Here is a 22,928-nt window from a genome sequence, read left to right on the forward strand (position 1 = left end):
TTATTATTTATATTTGAGAGACAGAGACAGAACATGAGCAGGGCAGGGAGGGGAGAGCAGAGAGAGAGGGAGACACAGAATCCCAAGCAGGCTCCAGGCCCTGAGCTGTCAGCACAGAGCCTGACACGGGGCTCAAACCCGCGAACCGTGAGATCACGACCTGACCCGAAGTCGGACACTTAACTGACGGAGCCACCCAGGTGCCCCTGCATTTTTATATTCTTATAGTGTATTTCTATTTGTATTTAGTGTAGCTTTTCCAGTATCCTCTCTGCACGTTTATTTCCTGATATGTATGGGACTTTTCCCACCATGAAAATAAAATGAAGTTCAGATACATTTGCCCAAGGGAAGAGTGGAACTATCTGTTTCTTAGGAAAAAAAAAAATTGTGTAAGGCTTTTTTCCTATTCAAGACTCTTGGGATACACAATCTTGTAATTAGACTTTTTTCATCAGCTTGTAATACTAACAGTATCATGCTACCGTGTACATTAGAAAGGACGTGATACAAACAGCACATCAAATTCTGGTGAAATTGTGGTTCATGGCGTTTTTCTTCTTTTCAAGATAACGCATATGGTAAAACGTTACGGCAGCACCACGGCTGGGTAGTTCGAGGGGTTTTTGCGGTAAGTGATCCTGCCTTCTATGTTCTGATGGTCACAGCAGGGTGGTGTGTGTGTGTGTGTGTGTGTGTGTGTGTGTGTGTGTGTGTGTGCGTGCGCGCGCATAGCATTTCTATTTGCTTTGTTCTCAAGAATAGGAACATAATGTTGCCTATTTAAGTCTATGTAGATCTTTTTTTGTGTGTAAATGTTGGAAAAAAAAAAGCGTCTGGAATAAAGAAGACTGTTAACATGCTTTCCCCTGTCCACCTCCAATGACATTGTGGGAATTTGCCACAGAAGTGGTTGCCTTTCTGATAAGGGAGTAAAGGGTATCCGTGCAGGGATAGGCAGGAAGCTGCCAAGAACTCACCAATGATGGGAGATGAGTGGGGCCTTCAAGCTCATAGCTCCCTCTGCTGCCCATTGTATTCCATCCTGTTAATTCTAAGATTTTAATGGATTTTTCTTGCATTTAGTTGGATTTCGTCTTTGACTAATTGTCTAATTGGGTGTGCCAGCAGCTAGGGCTTCTCAGACCATTATTTTCATTGTTGGAGACGTTTGTCCTTGTGTGTTTGGCCTCCTGTTACTCCGCCACTCCTTCCTTGCCAGCATGTTGACCTAAGAACAGACGCCTGGAAATCGTAGTCCCCTGGACAAATCACTTAGCCTGCTTTTGTAAAATAACAGGAGTAGATAGATGGCCCCTTTATGTCCTCAGTAATACTCTGTGATTCTGCTGAGGAGAGGTCAGCCTTAGTCAGGGACAGCTGTGAAAAGGCAGAGTGCCGTGTGGTGGTTCACGAGCAGACACGTTACCTGCGAGTGTTCTGCAGAAGGTCGTGGGGCAAAAACAGCCTTGCACGTGTCTTAGTAATTAAAGGATAGGAGACATTATTTGCCTGAGGTGAGAACTCTTTAGTCATGACTTATCAGGGGGCAGGTAAAGAAAGCAGGAAGAACACAGTGGAAGAAATAAAATGGACTGAACTGGTTTTGGAAGGCCTGGAGGTGGCTAGGCCCGTACCCCACCGCTCACCGCCGTGGGAGCTAGGCCGGCTGCAGCTACAGAGTGCTCACGCTCACCTTCAGTATATGTTTTGTAATCACAGTAATAGCTGCCGTCTGGCCGTCGGATACCTTTGTGAACCACGGACAGTGCTAGGTACTTCCACGTTCATTATCTTAAGTAATCTCAGGATTTACTCTCACCGTTCTACAAGTTCAGAACTATCCGTTCGAGTCCCAGCGTCCCATAGTGCAGCCGTGGCAGAGCCCAGGTCTAAACTCCCTCCGCTGTCTCCAAGGCCGCGTCACCACCGTCTGCAGGGAAGACCGCGTCCGACAGGCTGCCGCTGAGCAGTGGATGCAGCTACATTCATTGATCCCGGAGTAAACACTGCTTGCGGGGGACGGAAACCCGCGTTCCCCTGGTTAGATGACAAAGCACAGGAACGCTGAGTTGCCCTATTTACAAGAAACAGCTGTGTGTTGTAGTTGTTGTTACGGTATAGGAGTCAGAGTTTAATCCTGAAATATTAATGATCCAAGAGACGTTGCCAACAGAAATGCAAACGTAGCAGAAAATTTAACATAAGCAAGCCTCTTTAAAAACAATTTTTAATTTATAGCATTTTCCCCAGCATATAGGACTTTAGACTCATTAAAAAAAAAAAAGTAGGGGCGCCTGGGTGGCGCAGTCGGTTAAGCGTCCGACTTCAGCCAGGTCACGATCTCGCGGTCCTTGAGTTCGAGCCCCGCGTCGAGCTCTGGGCTGATGGCTCAGAGCCTGGAGCCTGTTTCCGATTCTGTGTCTCCCTCTCTCTCTGCCCCTCCCCTGTTCATGCTCTGTCTCTCTCTGTCCCAAAAATAAATAAAACGTTGAAAAAAAAAATTAAAAAAAAAAAAAAAGTAGAAATCATGGCAGAATAGAAAGGGAAAAAATTTAAATTGTCCATCTTCTCACCACTCCATACAAAATAACCATTTTAACATTTTCGTGTTTTACCTTCTTACCTATTATTTGTATGGATATTTATATATTCTTTTAAGATTATTCTATTTAATTTTATATGTGTATCTAAATATATATCTACTTGTAGGGATTTATATTTTTATATGTACATGTTTGTTATATGTGTAAAATTATTTTGCATACTCTGTATATGCATGTAAATTTTTTTATGTTTAGCTTGTGTGATTTTGTATTATCCTCCCCCCTCCCCCCCACTTAACAGAGTCAATCATGGCCATTTTTAAATGCCATAAGAGTTTTTGAAAATCACTATTTTTAATGACTGCATAATACTTCCCTAGTATGGAGATAATATGATTTATTTGCCCAATCCTCTGTGTTAGACATTTAAGCTGCTTCTGAGGCTGTTGTCAACAGCACTTGTTTATGTGCATTTTTGAGTAAAACTTTTATCTCCTAAAAAATAGGTTCCTAGAAGTGGAATTGTTATGTCTAATACCAAGAACTATTAGAACTTAGAATTTTGAGCACTTACTGTGTGCCAGATGTTGTCTTAAGTGCTTTACATACATAAAATTGTTAATCTCCTAATTCCTAAGTATGTTCTCTTACTTTCCCTGTCATAGACAAAGAAGCCTGAGACACAGAGGTGAAGTAATACACCCGAAATTATAGAGAAAGAACATTTTGAAGGTTCTTGATAGTATTGCCAATAATTTTTAAAGTTGCTGGTTTTTAAGAAAATAGATTGTGTTGAGCATTTGGCAACAGCCTCGTCAACAGAAGAGCTAACTCAGCCCTTGGAGCCTCTTACTTTTACTCTCCAAGTCACCCCTGCTTTAGAAAGTGTATTGTTTCTGAAGGTGCTAAGTAATTAGCAGAGGCAAATTCATTTAACTGTCTTAGTTCCTCAGTGAAACAGCTTCTACACTCCGGGAATTTGATTCATTTACCAGCCAAACAGTGAACTTTTATCTTCACGCTGTTGTAGTTTATGGCACTGAAGCCCAGTCCAGGCTCTGCCTCCAGCGTGATTTTTAATCATTGTTCATTTGACCTTTTTGGTTTCCTCTTCAGTTGAGTTCTATCACTGGTTCCTAAGTCGACTTGACTGCATCATAGTCCTGTAGGAACCTTTGGAGAGATACATAGTCTGAGGCCCCACTCTGGAGAAACATTTCAAAAATTTTATTGTACCTAAATACACATGCATAGGGCTTAATTTTTTTTTTTTTTTTTATCAAAAGTCCAAAAGTTATAACAAAAAATAGCGGCCCCTGCCTTCTGTCCCCTCCTTCCCAGACTTACTCCAAAGAGGCTGCCACCTTCAACTACTGTGACTGTCTCTTACAGTACCTCTGTAATCCTAAAAATGTTTACTGTTCTTTTTGGCCTTATCAGTTTTAGCCAGTAATGTTGACTTTCTGTTATAGATTAGGATTTAGCTGTCTTTAGACCTTGCTATCACTACCTCACTTCCCCTCCCTCCACCTTGCCAATATAATTATATTACAAGTTAACATGATAAAGATGAGCCAAAAATGTATGGGTTTTTTTAATTTTGTTTTTATATTTTCCTTGCATCATCAAATCTCTCAAATCACCACCATTCTGAACCCACAAATATATCATACTATCTTACTATATGTCTTGAGTTTTTTTCCATGAGACTTCCCTTCCAGAACTTTCTAAACTCTGTGCCAATCTTAATTCGTTGTTCAGGCCTGTTGAACTGCTGTGTGTCCTAGGACTCTTCCTTACAAGTTTTTCTGTACAGAATCCCCATCTCACACTAGCTTCCTAAGTTCTGTTACCTCCTATTTCTTGATCTAATCCCTTGTTTTAGTGTTGTCCCCTAGTGGCTTCTGAAAAATGGTACAAGGGAGCTAAACATCTGAATTCCTGCCTTCCTGAAAATGTCTTTATTCTGCCCTTCTTTTTTTTATATGTATATTTTTTTAACATTTTAATATTTTTGAGAGAGAGGGTGAGTGTGTGCATGAGTGGGGGAAGGGCAGAGAGAGAAGGAGACACAGAAGCAGAAGCAGGCTCCAGGCTCTGAGCTGTCAGCACGAGCCCGACATGACGTGGGGCTCAAACTCACGAACCATGAGATCGTGACCTGGGCCAAAGTCAGATGCTTAACCGACTGAGCCACCCAGGCGCCCCTATTCTGCCCTTTTTTACTAGAGTGGTGCTCTGGCTTGTACAGAATTCTAGGTTAATAGTAATTTTCTCTCAGAATTTTGAAGGCTTCCTCTGTTGTCCTCCAGCTTCCACTGTTACTACTGTAGAGTCTAATGAGTTCCTGTTCCATTTACATAGACTGTTCCTCATCCCTCAGGGTGCTTCCAGGATCTTTATCCTCACATTCTAAAATTGCATGACCTTCTCCTTTTGTCTTTTTCATTCATTATGCTGAGTGCTGGGTAGGTCTTTAAATGTGAAGGCTCCTGTCCTTCAGCTCCAGGAGATTTTCTCACATTACGTTGAGATAATTGCCTTCCCTTCATTCTCTGCTCTCTCCCTTGTACTTCTGCCATTATTTGAGTATTTGGTGTGTACCAGAAAGTGAGCTCAGCATGTTGTACATATTACATTAATCTCTTCAAATAAGGAAAGTGGTACCAGCCCTCTTCTACAGAGGAAACGCAGGCTCTAGGAGGTTAAGCACCTTGCTCAAATTTCTCGAGCTAATAATGTGGGAAGATTTGGGATTTGAATCCGTGTCTCCTTCACCCAAGCCTGTGCTTTAACCACTGCATGATAATGCCAGTCAGCCTCCAACTGCAGAAAGGGAGTGGGGCTTATTCTCAAAGACTTGTCAAGAATAAGAAGGCTCAAGAAAGCAAGTGTAGCGTAATTAATTGAAGATTCCAGAGTCTCCAGAGATCTCAGCAGAACCAATCCAGTGGATCCAGCCAGCAGATTTTGGCAACCTTAGGGAACAACTGGCCTACGAAAGGAAGAGAGCCATCCAGAGCCTAGGAACTGTTCCATCAGGGAAGGGGTGTGGTGTGGCAGCATGGTTGAAAAAACACAGTCGATCCTGAGTTCAGATCCTGGCCCTGGCCCTCGTTAGCAATATAATGTTCATCTGTAAACTAGGGCTATAAACAGTACAGGGTTCTTACACAGATTAAGTGGGATAAGATACGTTACAGCATCAGTGTACAAGCAGACAACAGGGGTAGCTCCCTTCCCTCTGAGAAAATCGTCACGGGTGCAGAGGAAATATTTCCATGTCGGGGGAAAGAGGGATAGGCAGAGAAACATACGGATGGGACACAAATAGGAGAGTGAGGTGCCCTGGAAGGCTGGCCACGTGGGAACAAAGCCTGGGGGAGCAGCATGCACGCAGGTGGATTCTGAGCATTCAGAAGGAACGGTCTGGATCATGTGAATGAGAAGGAAGCTTTTCTCAGAACTTCTTCCTCAGCACTCCCTGATTTGTTGGCATCATTCATCCGCAAGATGGCCCAAGTACATACTTGTTTTCTTAGAGCCTGTGGCTTGGAAGGGTGTAGTATCACCCCCCTCATGTATGTGTGTGAGTGTGTGTGCACGTATGCACTCATGCATAAGCGTAAAGCGTGCAAGAGCAAGAGACGTGGTGCAGATTCTCACGGGCAGTTCTTTTGCAGTTAGCTCTGAGGGCGGCTCCGTCCTATGAAGATTTTGTGGCCGCGTTAACCATCAAGGAAGGCGACCACCAGAAGGCAGCATTCAGTGTTGGGATGCAGAGGGACCTCAGCCTTTACCTCCCTGCCATGGAAAAGCAGCTGGCGATACTGGACACTTTGTACGAGGTCCACGGACTGGAGTCTGATGAGGTGGTATGACGTCTGCAGGACCGCGCTGCCTCCTACCTTCAGGGAATAAAGTCTGCTAACGTGTTTTGTTGCCCTGCTTCATTCCCAGCAGCAGCTTCGACCCTCTCCAGCCCCGTACTTGGTGGGATGGAGAGAAGGAGGCAAAGCCTAGTGCTTTTATATATAATTTTTTTTTAATGCGTATGTGTTCTGTGTGTTTAAAAATCAAGGTGCTATATATTTCAGTTCAAAGGGCCTCCTGGAAACCAAATCATAGCTGTTATATTAGAATTGAACAGCAAGTTATAAGAGCAGATTTGACAAATGAGTTTGTCAGTATTGTGTTTTGTTTTTACCTTTCACGCCCCAGCTGAAAATGAGCAAGTTCTGTAGCAAGGACTGTAACACATAGCCAGTGTTTCGATCAACTTAGACTAAAAATTGGGGGGAAGGCTAAGCCCCTTTGTTGAAGCTATTGAAATGTGGAGTTGGTATTCCTAGACGTTCAGAGAATCCTCTCTCCCACGGCTCTGTGGACAGGAAGCGCCTGTGTAGTTCAGGTGTTTGGGGCATTGGTGTGGGCATGTCAGTGTCGAGGAGTGCCATCAAACACGGAGTGCCATCCCTGTCCGTGGGGGGGAGACTGTGGCTCCGAAGGGGTGAGTGGTGTGGCCTGACCCCAAGCAGGGGGACAGTCTGGCAGAGATGTGACAGGTCACCCGAGATGACCCCTATCTAGTGCCCACACTTAGCCGGCATGCTTTCCCCTGCACCATCTGAATCAGACAGTACAGTGAAACTGTGACATTCAGACTTTAGGGCTTATTACCCATTTCAGAAGTAAGGTGTAGAGGTTGAGGAGTTTACTCACAGGCATATAGCTTCTACTTAGAGGAAGCTGATGATTGCAAAGTGTGATCTGGACCACCTCTGCATCAAAATCACATGGACTGCTTCTTCAAACAGCAAATTCCCAGGCCTTACCCTGACCTACTAAAGAATCAGAGTAGTGGGGGGGTGGGACTCAGGAACCTACATTTGAATAAACTTTCCAGTTGATTCCTGTGCACCCAGGGTTGAAGAACTACAAGATTAAATTCTAGTTTAAATTCTAGTTTGCAGAACTCTTCTGCATGAACTAAATGGTGTGTCCTTTCTTTTCCAAAGAGGAAGAGACTTTCATTGAAATAAAATAGTTAAAGGGAGAGTGAGACGTAGAGCAAGTCTACTCACCATTTTCTTAACTGAACCAGCATCGGCGCCCAGCCATGAGGCTTGAGCATCGCATCAGGGACCACGGTTCTGAATGTGCTCTCTGATCAGTCTTGGTATCATCACCGATAGTGCAAAGCAAGCTGTCTTTACAGCTTTAAGACTGTATCAGAGTTTAAAGGTAGGATTTAATCTTGCATAATACAACCCTGGGTAGGCGTTCTCCTGGAAAGCGTGTGACGCCAGGGGTCTCCAGTAGGCCAAACTGCCAAGAGTGGGTGTGGGAGGAGAGTCATGGAGGCTTCCCCCCCAGAGGCTGCTTCCTTCTAGCAGCTGGAAGAGAAGGTCCAGTGGAAGGTAGTGCCCCAGGGTAGAAGGTGAGGGCCTTTAAAGGGCACAGGTGCATGCTACCTGAGCAGCCCCAGGTGATTCTCTTCCAGGACAAAGAGAACCCTCTCCTTAGGCGGAGGTTCGTGTAGGGAGGGGTTTTGATTTTGTCTTTTATCTGTCTTTAAATGAATTGGCATTTATTTAGCTCGGATTAATGAAGCAGGTATGCAACTTACGTGAGGACTTCTGGAAAATGCTTAAAGAAAAACAAATGTTTAAAGGCTGGGGAAACGGTGCTAAAATGGTATCGCTTCTTCTGTATTTTAGCGCTTGTTACTGGCAGCTGCCAAGGCCTGTGTGTCGTTTCCCCTGCCCCCACAAGCAGCTAGTGTGGATCTCCTCTGGTCAGTGCGACTGTGACGGAGGAGCCGGAGGCTACTTCGGACTTCCTGCCCTCCCCGTAGCCTCCCGAGAGGGAAAAAGAAAGCAACAGCCAGTCTGTGCTCGAACCCTGAACGAAGGCACTTTAGGCATTGTGCTGTTGCAAGGGGGTGCCACCGGGAGACTGTAAGTATCCCTTCGGAGCAGCTGCTGCCGCCCCGTCACCCCCAGTGAGCTCATGTGGTCTCTTGGAGAGGGTGCGGGTACACGGCGCGTGCCTCGGACTCGCCACCCAAGCTCTGGATACACACAGACAGAAGACAGCTGCTCGACGTGGCCATTTCACATTTCTATAGGTACGGCCTTGGTTTCCATAACTTGGTTTTCCGGGGAAGAGGAATTTAGTATTATCTGGGATCACTGGGAACCCAGATCAGAATAGCTTGAGTCTTGAATAAGTTACATTTTGTACTCCCCCTTTTCCCACCCCCGTAGACAGGCGTAGTGTTTTTGACAGGTATTTTCCTCACTGGAGCATGTTAAATGTGCCCAAGATGTATAAAGCTCGCAGGGTCCTGAATAAAAGGAACTGGAAATTGAACCTCGTACTACGTGATAAATGCAACTTGACGTGCAGTTTGGCACAGTCAGAGCTTCCTCCTGGACACACAGCATTTGCTTCTAGTTGAAGTTCTAATCTGCAGGTACCGTCTGAGATGGGAACAAAGAAAAGATAGTTAAGACCTTTTCTGCATGATCCTCCAAGATTTCTGGGACTTTTAAGCTTTCTTTCACCCAGTGAGAGATGAGAAAACATTAGTATGCTTGTCGACAGAGGAGTCACCTTGCCCTCATTGCTCAAAACATTTTTAGGATTCCTTTTTTGGAGTAACCTTTAGAGAGATCCTGAAGAAGAAGGTAATTTGTCTTCTAGGGGTTAGTAGAAGCTGATAAGTAACATAACAAAGTGCTTGGTGCACGTAATTTTGTCACGTGCTCACCTCTCCCCATCCTCCCACAGGAGAAGCCAGGCTTTACACTTCAGGGGGATTAATACACGTTTGTCCAACTGAACAAACTCCTTTCGATGCTGGCAATTATCATTATTATTATTTTGTCCTTTGAAAGCAGATTTGCTTCATTATAGCTAATCCTGGTGAAAAATGTTAAGTTGGAGGGATACCTTTTGGGGACCAAACCAACTTACAACCATGAGGTGGAGATGATTTTCTTGTCAGCTCTTGATCCAGCTCTGCAGGGAGTTCTGGAAGCAGGGCTCTCCGGAGGTCGAGCATCTGAGTCCCCAGAGAATTGACTTTGAAAGGCAGTGTTCATTAGGATGTGTAAGTCGTGGCTTGAGGCACCTTGTCATCACTATTTGCATGTCATTTCTGAACAGAGAGTTTCCTCAAATGTCAGTTTGCACAATAAGGGATATCTGGACTCCAGAACTCAGCCTTGCCGCTTTCTGTTACTGGGGATAGCCAGCAGTGCCCCCTCAGAGCACCGGAGCCACCTCCCACTCTAGCTGTTCTGCCCCACTCCTTAGCAGCTTCCTCTAACTCCTACCTACGTGGAGCCCCTGCTACGGACCTAGCCCACAGTCAGGTGCCCAGTCGCCGGGGATTCTGTTCTCTTGGACTTCATTCAGGAGCTTCTTAAAGAACCCCCGGTCCCATTTGTAGCTGTGAAGCAGGTGACCGCCACGTGCGGAAAGTGACCTGTCATCAGATGAGTGCTGCCGGGAACGTTTGCGGGCATCTCTTTTTGATTATTAATTGCATCTGTATATATACCCAAAAAGTCCATGCTTTCAACTTTATATTTTTGGAACAGTGTTTTTAATGAACAATAGGTGGAAGGAGCCAGTAAATAAAGTCACTTTTCTTTATTAAATTTGAAGGAAATAAAAGAGCTAGAGTAAGAGGTCTCTTATTAATGGGACCTGATCTGATTAGGAAAATCACATAGATGAAGAAATATCGTTTAAGACAGTAGAGAGTCAGGGGGTCGTGAGCAATATGAGATGATGTGAGGCAATTTTCTGAAAGCTTTTTATGTTTCTTTTCTATTTAAACTAGTACATCCCACAAGAAGTTGGTTACTTAATGGTGCGTTTCTGAATCGATTAAAATCAGTTACTTCAGGTTTTAGTCCTAGGTTTTACAACTCTTCAGCTTCCCTATTCTGATGTTTTATGGGTGGTTTTTTTAGGGTAAACCGTCAACCTTTTTTACATTTTAGGTTTAGAATTTGTAAGTAAAATATGTTTTAAGCCATCGTTCTGTCAGCTGAGCTAATGTGCTTGGTCTTAGAGGGTCTGACTTCAGATGCCCTTTGTGATCTGGTACAGTCTGTGCACCAACCTCAGTGTGTACAGTAAGTCTTGTGTCCCTGTGAAGTGTATATGGAGGGCTTTCTTTAGAAATACGTTCTGCTTCTGGATGTCCCTTTGTAACCTGCAGTTGCTTACTCAGGGCTTTCATAATAATGACATACAAACTACTCAGTAGCTGTCTAATCGTATTTTAAGACCGCTTACCAGTTACAAGGTTGTTAGGGATCCATTCAGCACTTCATGAACAAACTGTTCGCCGGACCTTCTCTGTAAACGTTCCCGGTTCCCACCCTGTTGCAGCCAGTAGTCCTGTGTATGGAGGCCACTTGCATGACTTCTCTCGTCGCACTGCTGCTCTAAGGCACTCCAGGGCATGATTAAGTGATCATTGGCGGTACGCATGCATTGATCCTTCTCCTCCGCTGTTCTTCTATAGCCTTTCATTCAACGGAAAAAACATACCATGGCTCTGTAATGCAAAAGTTTGCAAGATTTTTTGGTTGCCCTTTTTAATCACTTCTCTTTCAGAGCAAACAGATGTTTTCAGCTAAGCTATGTGAGAACATAAGGAAGAGATCCTGCTTGTTTTAAGCACCGTTCTTTCTATTACATATATTTTAAAGTGTGGTCATGTGGTCAGTATTTCTTCCCTGTACTTTATAAACAGCAACCACCCTGGGACGGTTGGCACCCCTTGCAAAACTAATGAGATCACAGACTCCTGTGTACATGTCTCTTCATAGGTGCGTGTGGAGTCAGTGATGACAAGACGGGTGACCTAGAAGTATTCTGTTGCTTCCCAGAAGGCTGATGAGCCAGTGTCATGGCATGTTTGATGTCTGAGTCCCCAGTGTCATGACAGTTTCACTAGAATGTCAGTAAACAGCCCAACTACCTCATGTGAAATTGGCTGTGGACAATCTGTGTCAGATGAGACATGTATTTAAGGTTGATTTAATCTGGTTAGTAGACTGGACAAAATGATGTCTCTCTAAGGAAAAAAACATGAGACCAGATGCCAAAGGCTACAATGTACATAGATTTCCTTGGATTAATTTTTTAAGTCGGTGTTGAATTCCAGCCCCAGTATTCTTATCTTGAGTGTTTATGGTCTCATAGATCCACGCACTTTGAATACCTGTCACATGCAGTCTTGTGTTAACTGTTCTTGTCCTAAAGCATTTTGAATGAGCAGCATAATGACAGTAGAAAGCGAGTGTCAAGTAGTTTGTTGATTTGTTCATTTTAATGGGCCTTTACTTAGAATATAATGTGTTGGAGCCTTTGGGGACCAACCAGTGAATGAGAATTTCATGTTTGGTATTCATGTAAAAACTGTCCAACTTCTTACTCTATATCTTGTGGGGAGGGTTTTACTTTTTTTGCAAAAATGTTTGAAAACATCTGTCAGATTTTATATTCGTTAGTTATAATAAACTTATTTTTAAAGTATTTTATCAAGTGCTTCTCTTATTTTTAAAGTATTTTTTATCAAGTACATCTTCTAAAGATTTTTCTGTGCACTTCTGAATTGAATATGCCAATAATAAGTCTCATTTGTGGAACACATACTGTTTGCCAGGCATCATTTTAAGCCCTTTACCAACAGTAACACATTTAATCCTACTCACTCTGTAAGGCCAGTACTGTTGTTATCCTCAGATTACAGATGAGAAACGGGCGCAGACTGAGGAAGCCCCTTGCCTAAGATCCCACAGCTGTTAGGGAATAGAGCTAGGCTACAAACTCAAGCAGCCTAGCTCCGAAATCTTTATAAAACTGGTTAAAACCTAAACAGAAATTAATTTTGAAGCATCAAAAGACCTCGGTAATGGCATTGCACTGGGTGTGCCTAGCATTCTAGAACCATTAGCTCCTTTCACAGTGGCTCTGTTCTTTGGCCCGGTTTTAATTCTGTTTTCAGAAAAACCACAAATGCAGAACAGATAGATGAGTTTGCTATGCCTAATATGTGAGTGGCTGTGTGATTAAAAAGTTCACGTTCAATAGGCAATGGTTTTTTCGAAATCACTTGATGCCAAAGTAGGGTTGCACCTTTTGGGTTTTCTCTCTTGTATGCTTGTTGGTGGATATTAAATACCTGCAGGTAGATGGGTCTGCATGGCTGGTGTGTGAAACCACACTGTCCACAGAGAAGCTTCCTGTCAATTGCCCGCATGAGGCCTCCTCTCCAGCCACCTCTTTATTTTTACTTTTTTAATGTTTATTTATTTTTGAAGGGAAGAGAGACAGAGCATGAGCAAGGGAGGGGCAGAGAGAAAGGGAGACACAGAATCCGAAGCAGGCTCCAGGCTCCGAGCTGTCCGCCCAGAGCCCGACGTGGAGCTCGAACTCACAAACCACGAGATCATGACCTGAGCTGAAGTCGGACGCTCAACCGACTGAGCCTCCCAGGCGCCCCAACCAGCCACCTCTTTAAATACATGATCTGAGCCAATTAGAAGTCAGGGAAGCAGGATTGAAGGAAGAGAAGCAAGTGAAGTTGTGGTAGGTCCTTGAGCGCAAGGTTCACGTGGACTCTGCTGGAGTGGCCGTGTTGGGCCACATGCAAGAGAGAGAAGAGACAGCTGGTAGAGACAGAAAACAGATGGTGTGGGCCCACTGAGGAACCGTGTAGCTGCCAGGGCACCTACAAACTTTCTCGGCAGGCTGACTTTCTCTTTCCTACTTCCAGTGCTCAGGAGACCTGCTTTCCTGCCCTGGGAGTCCTCCCCTGGAGAAAGGTGGACCTTTACAATACAGCCCCAACTCTCCTTACACCTCCTCTGGTGGGCGTCTGTCCCTTGAAACAATCACTATGATGAGCATATGTGTCTCTGTTCCCCAATGAATATGGGCACATCTTTTTTTTTTTTTTTTTTTTTACTTTTGTTAATGTTTATTTTTGAGAGAGAGCACGAGCAGGGGAGGAGTAGAGGGAGAGAGAGACACAGAATCCGAAGCAGGCTCCAGGCTCTGAACTGTCAGCACAGAGCCTAACATGGGGCTCGAACTCACAAACCGTGAGATCATGACCTGAGCCAAAGCCGGGTGCTTAACCGACTGAGCCACCCAGGCACCCCCCCGGACAAATCTTTTTTTTTTTTTAATTTTTTTTAAATGTTTATTTATTTTTGAGGGAGACAGAGCACGAACAGGGGAGGAGCAGAGAGATAGGGAGACAGAATCTGAAGCAGGCTCCAAGCTCTGAGCTGTCAGCACAGAGCCCGACGCGGGGCTCAAACTCACAAACTGCGAGATCATGACCTGAGCCGAAGTCGGACGCTTAACTGACTGAGCCACCCAGGCACCCCCGGGCAAATCTTAAAGAAAAAACAAAGTGGCCTACATTGAAGAACCACCACCCTTGTCCCCCTTGCTGTATAAAAACGGAAGTGCCTGTCCATACCTGAAGTCAGTTTGTATGAGCTCTGCTTGTTCTAAGTTATGGGCACTTTCTCCACAGAACCCTAGGAGCTTTTTTGCAATGGTTTTGTTCTCACAAACCTTAAACTTCAATACTGCCAGGGACGGCTGTGTGAGGACCAGCTATCTCCTGCCTTCTCCATACCTACCAGGAGCAGTGCTATCAGAAGGTGTGTGAAGAGTCGGCTTTTGTCCCTTAGCACCGCCCTCTGTAGTACTTGGGAGCCATGGAAAGATAAGCTTCCTGGAGGATGAACCAAGGTGTGTTCAGAAAGAGAACATGTTTCAATATCTGTCCTGAGTTCCAATGGGTAGGGGATAGAGTAGCCTCCTGATCATGAGGGACCAGCTGACGAGAGGCTGTGTCTGATGCATGTTATTCTTCCAGAATCTGTGAATCCGAGTACATTTTCTGTCTCTTCTATTTTTCTGCAGTAAACACAGGTTCACTTGGAAAATCTGTGCCTAGTAGCTGTGATGGAGAAACCAAAAGAACAATTAGGTAGGAATGGAACCGTCCTAGAGTTGGTGTTTGTATTTGTTCTTACGTTCACATGTGTCAGTTAGATGTCTGAGACCCTTTATACAAGCACACATCACACCCTTCATACGTTCATACACACACACACACACACACACACACACACACGCACACCCTGACACTGTCCTCATCACCATCATTCTTTCCAGAGGCACAAAATGGAGATACTGCCTTTGTAGCAGGGATGGTTCAGGCTGAAAGAATCGATGAGTGTGAATGGTCTGACATCAGCATTGGACTGGAGACACAAATCACACTTAGGTGGTTTGCTGTGTAATCACATCTCCTTTTTTTAGAGAACAGAATTGTCACATCTTTGCTAACACTGAGTGTGCGGCCAATTTTAGGGCTTGCTGCTTTGGCCTGACAGTCCAAGTTGTTGAAAAGTTTTTAGATGTTTTAAAAGTCAGATCTTGATTCAGAGTTCTGCATGAGATCACCTTCGACATTCCCCCTGACCTTTACCTTTCCACTGACCGTTACGTGTCACTGACCAAACCTTCCCCCAGGTTTTGTGAGTCACTAGGGCAGATGGGGCTCAGACTTTCTGCCTGGCTCCTCCTGATTTAGACCTGGCTCTCTACCCCCCTTCTCTGCAAACTTGTTAAATTCATTCATGTCCAGATAGCAGCCGCAGATGCTTCTGCGATAGCAGGCTCCCACGTGGACAGCCCTTAAGTTACCTTCAAGTACAAGCCGCTCACCTGGATTGTGGTCTTGAGCTCCAACCAGACCCACTTGCCTTCTGATCTTCTTAGATGTCCTACCTTCATCTGAAACCCTCAGTCCACACTCGGTCACCTCTTAAGCTTTGCCATTCACGTAGGTGGCGTCACTATTATTCCAGTCACTCAGGCAGGAAATTCTGACACCCTGAGCTTCTGCCTCACTTTCACTCTCTCTACCCAGTTGGCTAGGAAGGCCTGCCTCAGCCTCCTCACTCCAGTGGCTGCAGCCTTGACCTCTGAATTCGGTGCTCTTGCAACCTGTCTGCCACTGCCTTCCAAATCTGAAAACACTTCATGACTCCTTGCCGTGGTTCAGATTCTTTCACAAACTTGGAATGCCCTTTTCCCTTCCCCTTCCTCAAAGCCCAGATTGAACCTCACCTCAAAAACTGCCCCACACAATAATCCCAGCCATTAAGTTCACCTCTAAACACCTGCGCTTCTAAACAATACCCCATAAATTAGAACTTACGGATAGGAAGCATGACTCCCAAGAGAACTAGACATTCTTTGGATGAGTCTTTTGTTTATTGGTTGTAGCACCTTCCTCACTAAATCGTGAACTTCACCTTATTCAAGTCAGGGCATCTAGCACCCGACACTGCCTTCCTTGCCCATGGAAGGATTCTAAAACTGTCTTAGAAGTTGGGCATTACCTCACACGGTGCTCCCCTGGTTCTTTAGGTGTGTTGGTTCCATTATCCAACTAGATAAGAACATTCTGAAGCAAAACCCTGTGCAACTCTCCTTTCCTGCTTCCTCTGCTACTCAAATACTCTGAGTGCCTGACCACTCAGTATAAGTATTTTGTGCTTTTTATATTGTGCTGTGGGTTCGGTCTTCGGCTTTGTCCGGCAAAGCTGAGGTCAGCAGAAAGGATTACTCAAGACTCCGTGCAAGTCAAGAGAGGTGAGAGAGAGGCTAAGGGAAGTCTCCCTGAGCTGCTTTCAAGCTCCCACATTTATTGAGCATACATCCAGGGAAACATTGTGCGATACGTCAGTGGGCTGCATGTAGAAAGCATGCAGAAAAACAAGGCGGTTCCCAAGACTGTAAAAGAGCAGATGCAGAAAGCAGGGTGGAGAAGAAGATAAAATATTCCATAGATAACATGGTCTAAGGAATTCATGAGCACAGGCAGGACCCAGCCCCTATATACACGTTAATTAGACACTGGCCTGCTGTTTTCAGCAAGGCCAGAAAGCAGTGTTCTTCTTTGCAGTGTGTTCCCTATGTTCTCCTCACCCAGGACATAGCTCTTTGATTTCCCACATATTACCTTAATTAATGCAGGTATAAAATGTTTTTTAAATGGTGCTTATGTGTATCAAATTAGGAACAATTAGAAGACAAAGTCCAGTTCATAGTTTTCAGCTCTATACGTTTAAGTAAATCACTAGAAGGACTTAAAAAAACAAGCAAATAAAAACACTGATGTTTAAGCCCCTCCCGATCACTTAAATCAGTCTCTGGAAAGCAGCCTGACACTTGTATTGGTAAAATCTCCCCAGTGATTATAATATGCAGCCCGACTGAGAACCCAGAGTTGCTGGTTTTGACATTTCAAATTGTGCTTTTGGGGGGTGCCCTGCTGACTCAGTCAGTAGAGCATATGATTCGTAATCTCAGGGTCATGAGTTCAAGCCCCACATTGGGCATGGAGCCTAGTTAAAATTTAAAAATTAAAAAAAAAAAAAAAACACCTTTTTTTAAAAATAAATAAAATTGTGCTTTGGGTTTTTTTGTCTTTTGGTGTGTGTGTGTTTAGGATAAGTAAGACCAGATCACAAAACCTTCATCCCCTAAATCCTAACAAAATGAACTACCAAAATAAGTAAAAATTTTAAAGGTGAAAACCAGTTAAAAAAAAAAAATACATATATATATATATGTGGGAAATATGTTGATGTTGTTCACCATCAACAAAGCAAGGGAAGGAGCCCAACCTTGCCATTAAGCCCCAAACTCCAAAAGATGATCACCAAAGAAAAAGACCAGATTTTCTGGCAAGAATGAAAAGAGTTCCTAATCCTGCCACCCTATTGAGGGCATTTGCAAACTCCAGAATGCTCATTAAAACCTCAGGTTTTGGAAGGCAACTGATTGGAGAGTTGGGGCAAGATGAGTAGACATCTCTTCCTTCCTCTGAGTAGGGCTGGCATGTGTGTGTGTGTGTTGGGGAAGGACGGGGGAGTTCTTGGAGAGAGATGGGTGAAACACGAGAACAAGAAACAGGAAAAACCAGCCTGTCCCGAATTAAGAGACAAAACCACATCCCAAAGGTCTCCTCCTGTAGCAGATTCGTCTCCTCTCCATTCGGAAGTTACCTTGGTGCAGGAGTTGATGCAAGCAAGTATCAGAAGACAGAGCAGAGTCTAATCCTTCCAACCAAAAATGTGTACGCACAGCTCCTCCTTCCTCCCACATGCAGACACAGACAAGCAGGTTGGTTTGGCTGATACACACTGCTATGGCTGTGCTGGTCATTAAAATATCAAAATACTTCCATACCTGGAAGTAAATGATCGCTGACGGAAGCAGCTCACACTGCTCTGGCCACCCTAGCCCCTCTCACAAGAAACCCCCCAACTCCAGACCACCGACCGGCAATGAGAGAAGTAACGTGTGGCCCAACATGGCGTCTTCGGGCTCCTACCCCAGGGCTGTGGCCACCCTCTCTCCTGTTTGTTCAGTGTCTGTGTTGTGCTAGTTATTAAGTACTTAGAAATCATCATAGAACAGAAGCCCAAGAGAAGAGAAGTCGTCAAATAAGACAGCATACGTGCCAACAGTATATCAAAGCAAATAAATGGTCTGTACGGAGCCACCTTCCACATGAGCAAATCTAAATAAAATGACCCAGCGACCACGTAAACACACAGCCACCAGAATGGGTGGGGGAACAGATGAAATCAGTTGGGAAGAGAAGCTCACCTAAAGAAGCAAAAGTTCCCACAGGTATACTGTGTTCTCACAAGAACTCAAAAGAGCATGAATCCAATAAGACGAAAGCTCATATATGAGCTGATTAAACAACAGGATGAAGGCAGACTACACTGCAGCACCCGAGTGGCTCAGTGGGTTGAGCGTCTGACTTCTGCTCAGGTCACGATCTTGCGGTTCATGAGTTTGAGTCCCGCATCGGGCTGTGTGCTGACAGCTCAGAGCCTGGAGCCTGCCTTGGATTGTGTGTCTCCCTTGTTCTGCCCATCCCCCGCGCACGCTCTGTCTCTCTGTCAGAAATTTTTAATGTTTTATTTAGTTTTGAGAGAGACAGAGCGTGCGCGGGGGAGGGGCAGAGAGCAGAGGGAGATGCGGAATCCAAAGCAGGCTCCAGGCTCTGAGCTGTCGGCACAGAGACTGACACGGGGCTCGAACTCGCAAACCACGAGATCACGACCTGAGCTGAAGGCAGACAAACCGACTGAGCCACCCAGGCATGTCCCCCCCAAAAAGGCAGGCTGAAGAGGGAAGAAAACAGCTTAGCCAAAATAACACTCTTCTAGAATAAATAAGTGAATTAGAAATAGCAAGAAACATGGTTGAAAACTAGATACCATGGAAGAAAAGGCTTGAGGTTGAGACGACTGCAAAAGCTACAGTAATTCTTGAGACGACAATTGTAGGAAGACAGACATACCCTAGCATATGCGTATTTGTTGACCAAAACAAGGAACTAAAAAAAGTATTGAAAGATATAATACAGGAAAGTTCTCCTGAAATGAAGGAATGAATCTTCAGATTGAAAAAGGGTCCTATATTCTAGGCAATCTGAGAGAAAGCACTTGACACGAAAATATAACCCGATGGAGTCCATAAACTTCAAGCCTGAAAAAAATTGAGGCCGAAAAAGCAAGCCAGCCAAGGGTCTTAAACTTCTCTACCACAAGATTCAATGCCAGGAGGTAATGGAGAAATATCTCCAAAGTTCGACGTGGGAAAAAGAGTGACTAAGTAGGTGATTGCCAGCCACGTTGTCAAATACAATGTGAAGAGTGCAAAACTCAGGGAAAACAACACCCACAAGCCCTTCTTGAGGAAACCGCTTGATAGAAAAGGCGAATCAAATAGCTCAATAACGGAGGAGCTTGTAACAAAACAGCGGGTGATTTGCATTGAATTCACATAAAGAACGAAGGCCAAACTGGGAATTGCGTTGTAGATTCAGACTGCACGTGATATAAGCCTTAATAATATAACTAGTAAATTGGGGGTGGGAAAGGGAAATATAAGCGTGTCAGTCTCTTCATAACAGAGAGTTGATGTCGTCTAAAGAAACAAACACGCGACCTACCTCTTGAGTCTGTTGGTAACTTTTTAAAAAATAAGCTTGAATAGAGTTTTAAATACCTGTTGGGGGAAAAAAAATATTAAGTTTAGTAGTTGTTTCAATTTACTTTGGTTTCTGTCTTAAATGCAGGCAAAGGAGCCAAGTGTTATTTTTTAAAATAAATGTGATTAGGAATAAATATGATGAATGAAAATGAACGTAAATCTATGACTATAAACGCCTCTATCCTTTCGTTGCTATCTGTGTAAGAAGGAAAAAGTCAGAAATGATACCCAACGAAAAGTTAATGGTGGTTATTGTTAGGTGGGTATTGATTTTGTTTTAGTCTCTTCTTTTTTGTGCCTTATTATACAGAACCATGCTGTATTTTTATTTTAAAATAGAAGGCGAGGGGGTATTTTTAAAACAAGGTTAAAAAGCGTTGTGTAGTGTAGGTGGGTGCCTGTTTTACGCTGATCCTTGTAATGACATTGCTTTGTAACTCCTAGCAAGATACTCTAAGCTTTTAACTTAATCCCACCACACTTCCTTTTTTGGCACTGGCTATTTTTCACTCATGAGCCACTATCTCTTTTTTTTTTTTTTTTTTCAACATTTATTTATTTTTGGGACAGAGAGAGACAGAGCATGAACGGGGGAGGGGCAGAGAGAGAGGCAGACACAGAATCGGAAACAGGCTCCAGGCTCCGAGCCATCAGCCCAGAGCCTGACGCGGGGCTCAAACTCACGGACCGCGAGATCGTGACCTGGCTGAAGTCGGACGCTTAACCGACTGCGCCACCCAGGTGCCCCGAGCCACTATCTCTTTAGGCACACAAAGATACTACTCACCTAGGGGCGCCTGGGTGGCTCAGTCGGTTGAGCGTCCGACTTCAGCTCAGGTCACGATCTCACGGACCGTGAGTTCGAGCCCCGCGTCGGGCTCTGGGCTGACGGCTCAGAGCCTGGAGCCTGCTTCCGATTCTGTGTCTCCCTCTCTCTCTGCCCCTCCCCCGTTCATGCTCTGTCTCTCTCTGTCCCAAAAATAAATAAACGTTGAAAAAAAAATTAAAAAAAAAAAAAGATACTACTCATCTAAAACTCCCATTTTACGCAGCTGAGAAGTGCTGCATTCTTTTGGTCTAACTGGAAAAATTGAACGCCATTATGATACCTAGTGACCTGCCCAGGACATCTGAAACAAATGAAGAAATGGAAAGAGAGACTGTTTGGAGTGACTGACAGTAAATCTTACAAGAAGGAAGCCAGAAAGACTCAGCACCGTAGGAATGTTGCACATGCATTGGCTGCAGTCCATCGGAGGAGCTGAGAGGTTTCTATCTTCGTGCCTCTGTGAGTCTGGAAAGAAAATGTCAACCCTGTCCCCACCCAAGTGAAATCGCTGGGCAGTAGAGCTGAGCCATGCCAAGGGAGGTGCCATGCTGGCATCCTGACCTCGGACCTCCCGCCTCCAGCGCTGGGAGAAATACAGATCCCTTGTGGAAGCCAGCCAGCCTGTGGCATTTGGTTCTAGCAGCCCGAGCTGATGAAGACAATCCCTCTCCTCTCGGGTTACAAACCGAGATGGCACGAGAATGACTCATCCGCCGCCTGCCCTCCCTTGGCTGCCAGGAGGTCCGCTTTGGGAGGAAATGAGGGCAACAGAGAGAGCTGAGAGACGGCAGCACCCAGGGGTGGAGAGCCCGAGCAAGAGAGAATATGGAGGGGTGGATCAGACCATGCCTGGGGCCAGCTCCACGCCTGTCCTTCCCAGCGGCACAAATCGGTACCTCCCCCTTTATTGAGATCTAATTGGAATGAAGTCTCTGTCGCTTGTAACTGAAAGAAGCTTGAGACCGTTTTAAGTAAGTCCAGAGACATGTCCCCTTGGCCAGATTGCCCTATTTCTCTCTCGATGCTTCCTGCCTCCACAGAATATATGGGCGTATTCTTTTGTGGTTAATAGAAGGAAACTGAGCAGCAGGCGAAAACTGGAGCCGCCTGGGGGTCCCATGAAGTCAGGACTATTTGGTACCGCGACAGCATCAGGACACTGGGGCCGACGCTTCGGGTTCCGCTGGCCTCGACCTCCTTCCTAAATAACAGCAATAATGGTGAATATGTATGGACTACCCAGAACCGTGTGAACAACTTCAAATAGGTCACCTCGTCCACCCCTCAGCACAAGCATGCAGTATATGTTATTATTGGCACCATTAACACGGGGGCGGGGAGGGCACTGAGACTTGGCAGTGTGGCTCTGTCGGCCCAGGGAGCACGTGCGCGCCAGGCGGGACCGAGACGTGAGCCCACGCAGGCTGACACCCGGGCCCACATCTTCTCGCCGCACTTGGGACGGGAGAGCAGAGACTCTGGGACCCGCCAGACCTGGGCTCGCATCCCAGCCCGCCGCACCCCAGCCGTGGGGCTCTTAAGCGTGCTCCTTACCTTCTCTGGGCTTCCCTTTCTCCGCCGGAAACCAAGAGGAGGCGGTTGCATCCCCCCCACCCCACCCCGTTCATAAGATCCTTGCAAGGAGTGAAGGAGGCCGCGTGTGAAAATCGCTGGGCACGCTGCCTCGCTCACCCGGACAGGCACGCGCGCGGTGGCACCTTCAGGGCCCGCAAGGCTCCTGAACACGGAGTGGGTGCTCACCCTTTGTGCGGGCCCTTCTGGACCCTCCTCATCCTCCTGGCGGTGAGGGGGAAGCTCCGGACGGGCCTTGGCATGGACAGATCTGGATTCTGGTCCTGCCTTTGCGGTTTGCGGTCCGGGTCACCTTGAGCGAGTCCTTTAACCCCTAGCGTCTTCGTTTCCTCATCTGTCAGACTGAGGTGGTGGTGTCAAAGACATGTCTCCACAACGGGACAAGAAACAAAAACACTGCAAACGAATGAATAGCTGTGGGATGCAAGTGTTGCGATGGGTGCCTTGTGAACGCAGGAGTGAGTCCGATACACTTCCTGCTCTCCAGGAATTTGCGGTCTAGGAATGGAGATAAGGCGCCTTCTTGAAATAACTGTGCTATAAAACAGAATGTAACACAAGCTCCACAAGAAGTGTAAACAGGGGCACCTGGCTGGCTCTGTCGGTAGAGAGTGCAACTCTTGATCGAGGGATTGTGAAATCAAGCCCCAAGTTGGGCGTAGAGCCTACTTAAAAAAAAAAAAAAAAAAAAAAAAAAAAACATTAAAAAAAAAAATGCTTTAGGAGCCCAGAGCAGGGAGCATATCGTTTTAGAGGATGAGAGCATAGGACGCAGGCTTCCTAGGGGCCCACAGAGAAGCTGGGGCGTAAAGAATGGT

The 22,928-nt window shown here is 45.4% G+C and overlaps 1 protein-coding gene and 1 long non-coding RNA gene across 6 annotated transcripts in view; one reads left to right on the forward strand and one right to left on the reverse strand.

Moving 5' to 3' along the window:
• The window catches only part of PLEKHA8 (pleckstrin homology domain containing A8), a 62,164-nt gene extending 50,054 nt beyond the window's left edge, over nucleotides 1-12,110 (forward strand). Inside the window, exons 13-14 of the mRNA XM_047095772.1 lie at nucleotides 570-631; nucleotides 6,230-12,110. Coding sequence (XP_046951728.1) covers nucleotides 570-631; nucleotides 6,230-6,427 — 260 coding nt within the window. The 3' untranslated portion in view covers nucleotides 6,428-12,110. The remainder of the gene's footprint in view (nucleotides 1-569; nucleotides 632-6,229) is intronic.
• Nucleotides 12,111-13,928: 1,818 nt separating this feature from the next.
• On the reverse strand, nucleotides 13,929-22,574 carry LOC124523850 (uncharacterized). Of its 5 annotated transcripts, none has more exons than XR_006965116.1 (5): nucleotides 22,279-22,574; nucleotides 21,659-21,718; nucleotides 20,879-20,982; nucleotides 19,648-19,703; nucleotides 13,929-14,556 (listed from the first exon to the last, which is right to left on the reverse strand). It is a non-coding gene; the product is annotated as an uncharacterized LOC124523850 (long non-coding RNA). The 5 variants fall into 5 exon arrangements; XR_006965117.1 differs by having other exon boundaries at nucleotides 22,072-22,574; XR_006965113.1 differs by having other exon boundaries at nucleotides 20,879-21,718.
• Nucleotides 22,575-22,928: the final 354 nt, after the last annotated feature.

Source organism: Lynx rufus, unplaced genomic scaffold (assembly GCF_022079265.1).
Source record: "Lynx rufus isolate CCGP_SWC_20201006 ecotype Redwood Valley unplaced genomic scaffold, mLynRuf1.p SCAF_4, whole genome shotgun sequence".
NCBI classification, from domain to species: domain Eukaryota; kingdom Metazoa; phylum Chordata; class Mammalia; order Carnivora; family Felidae; genus Lynx; species Lynx rufus.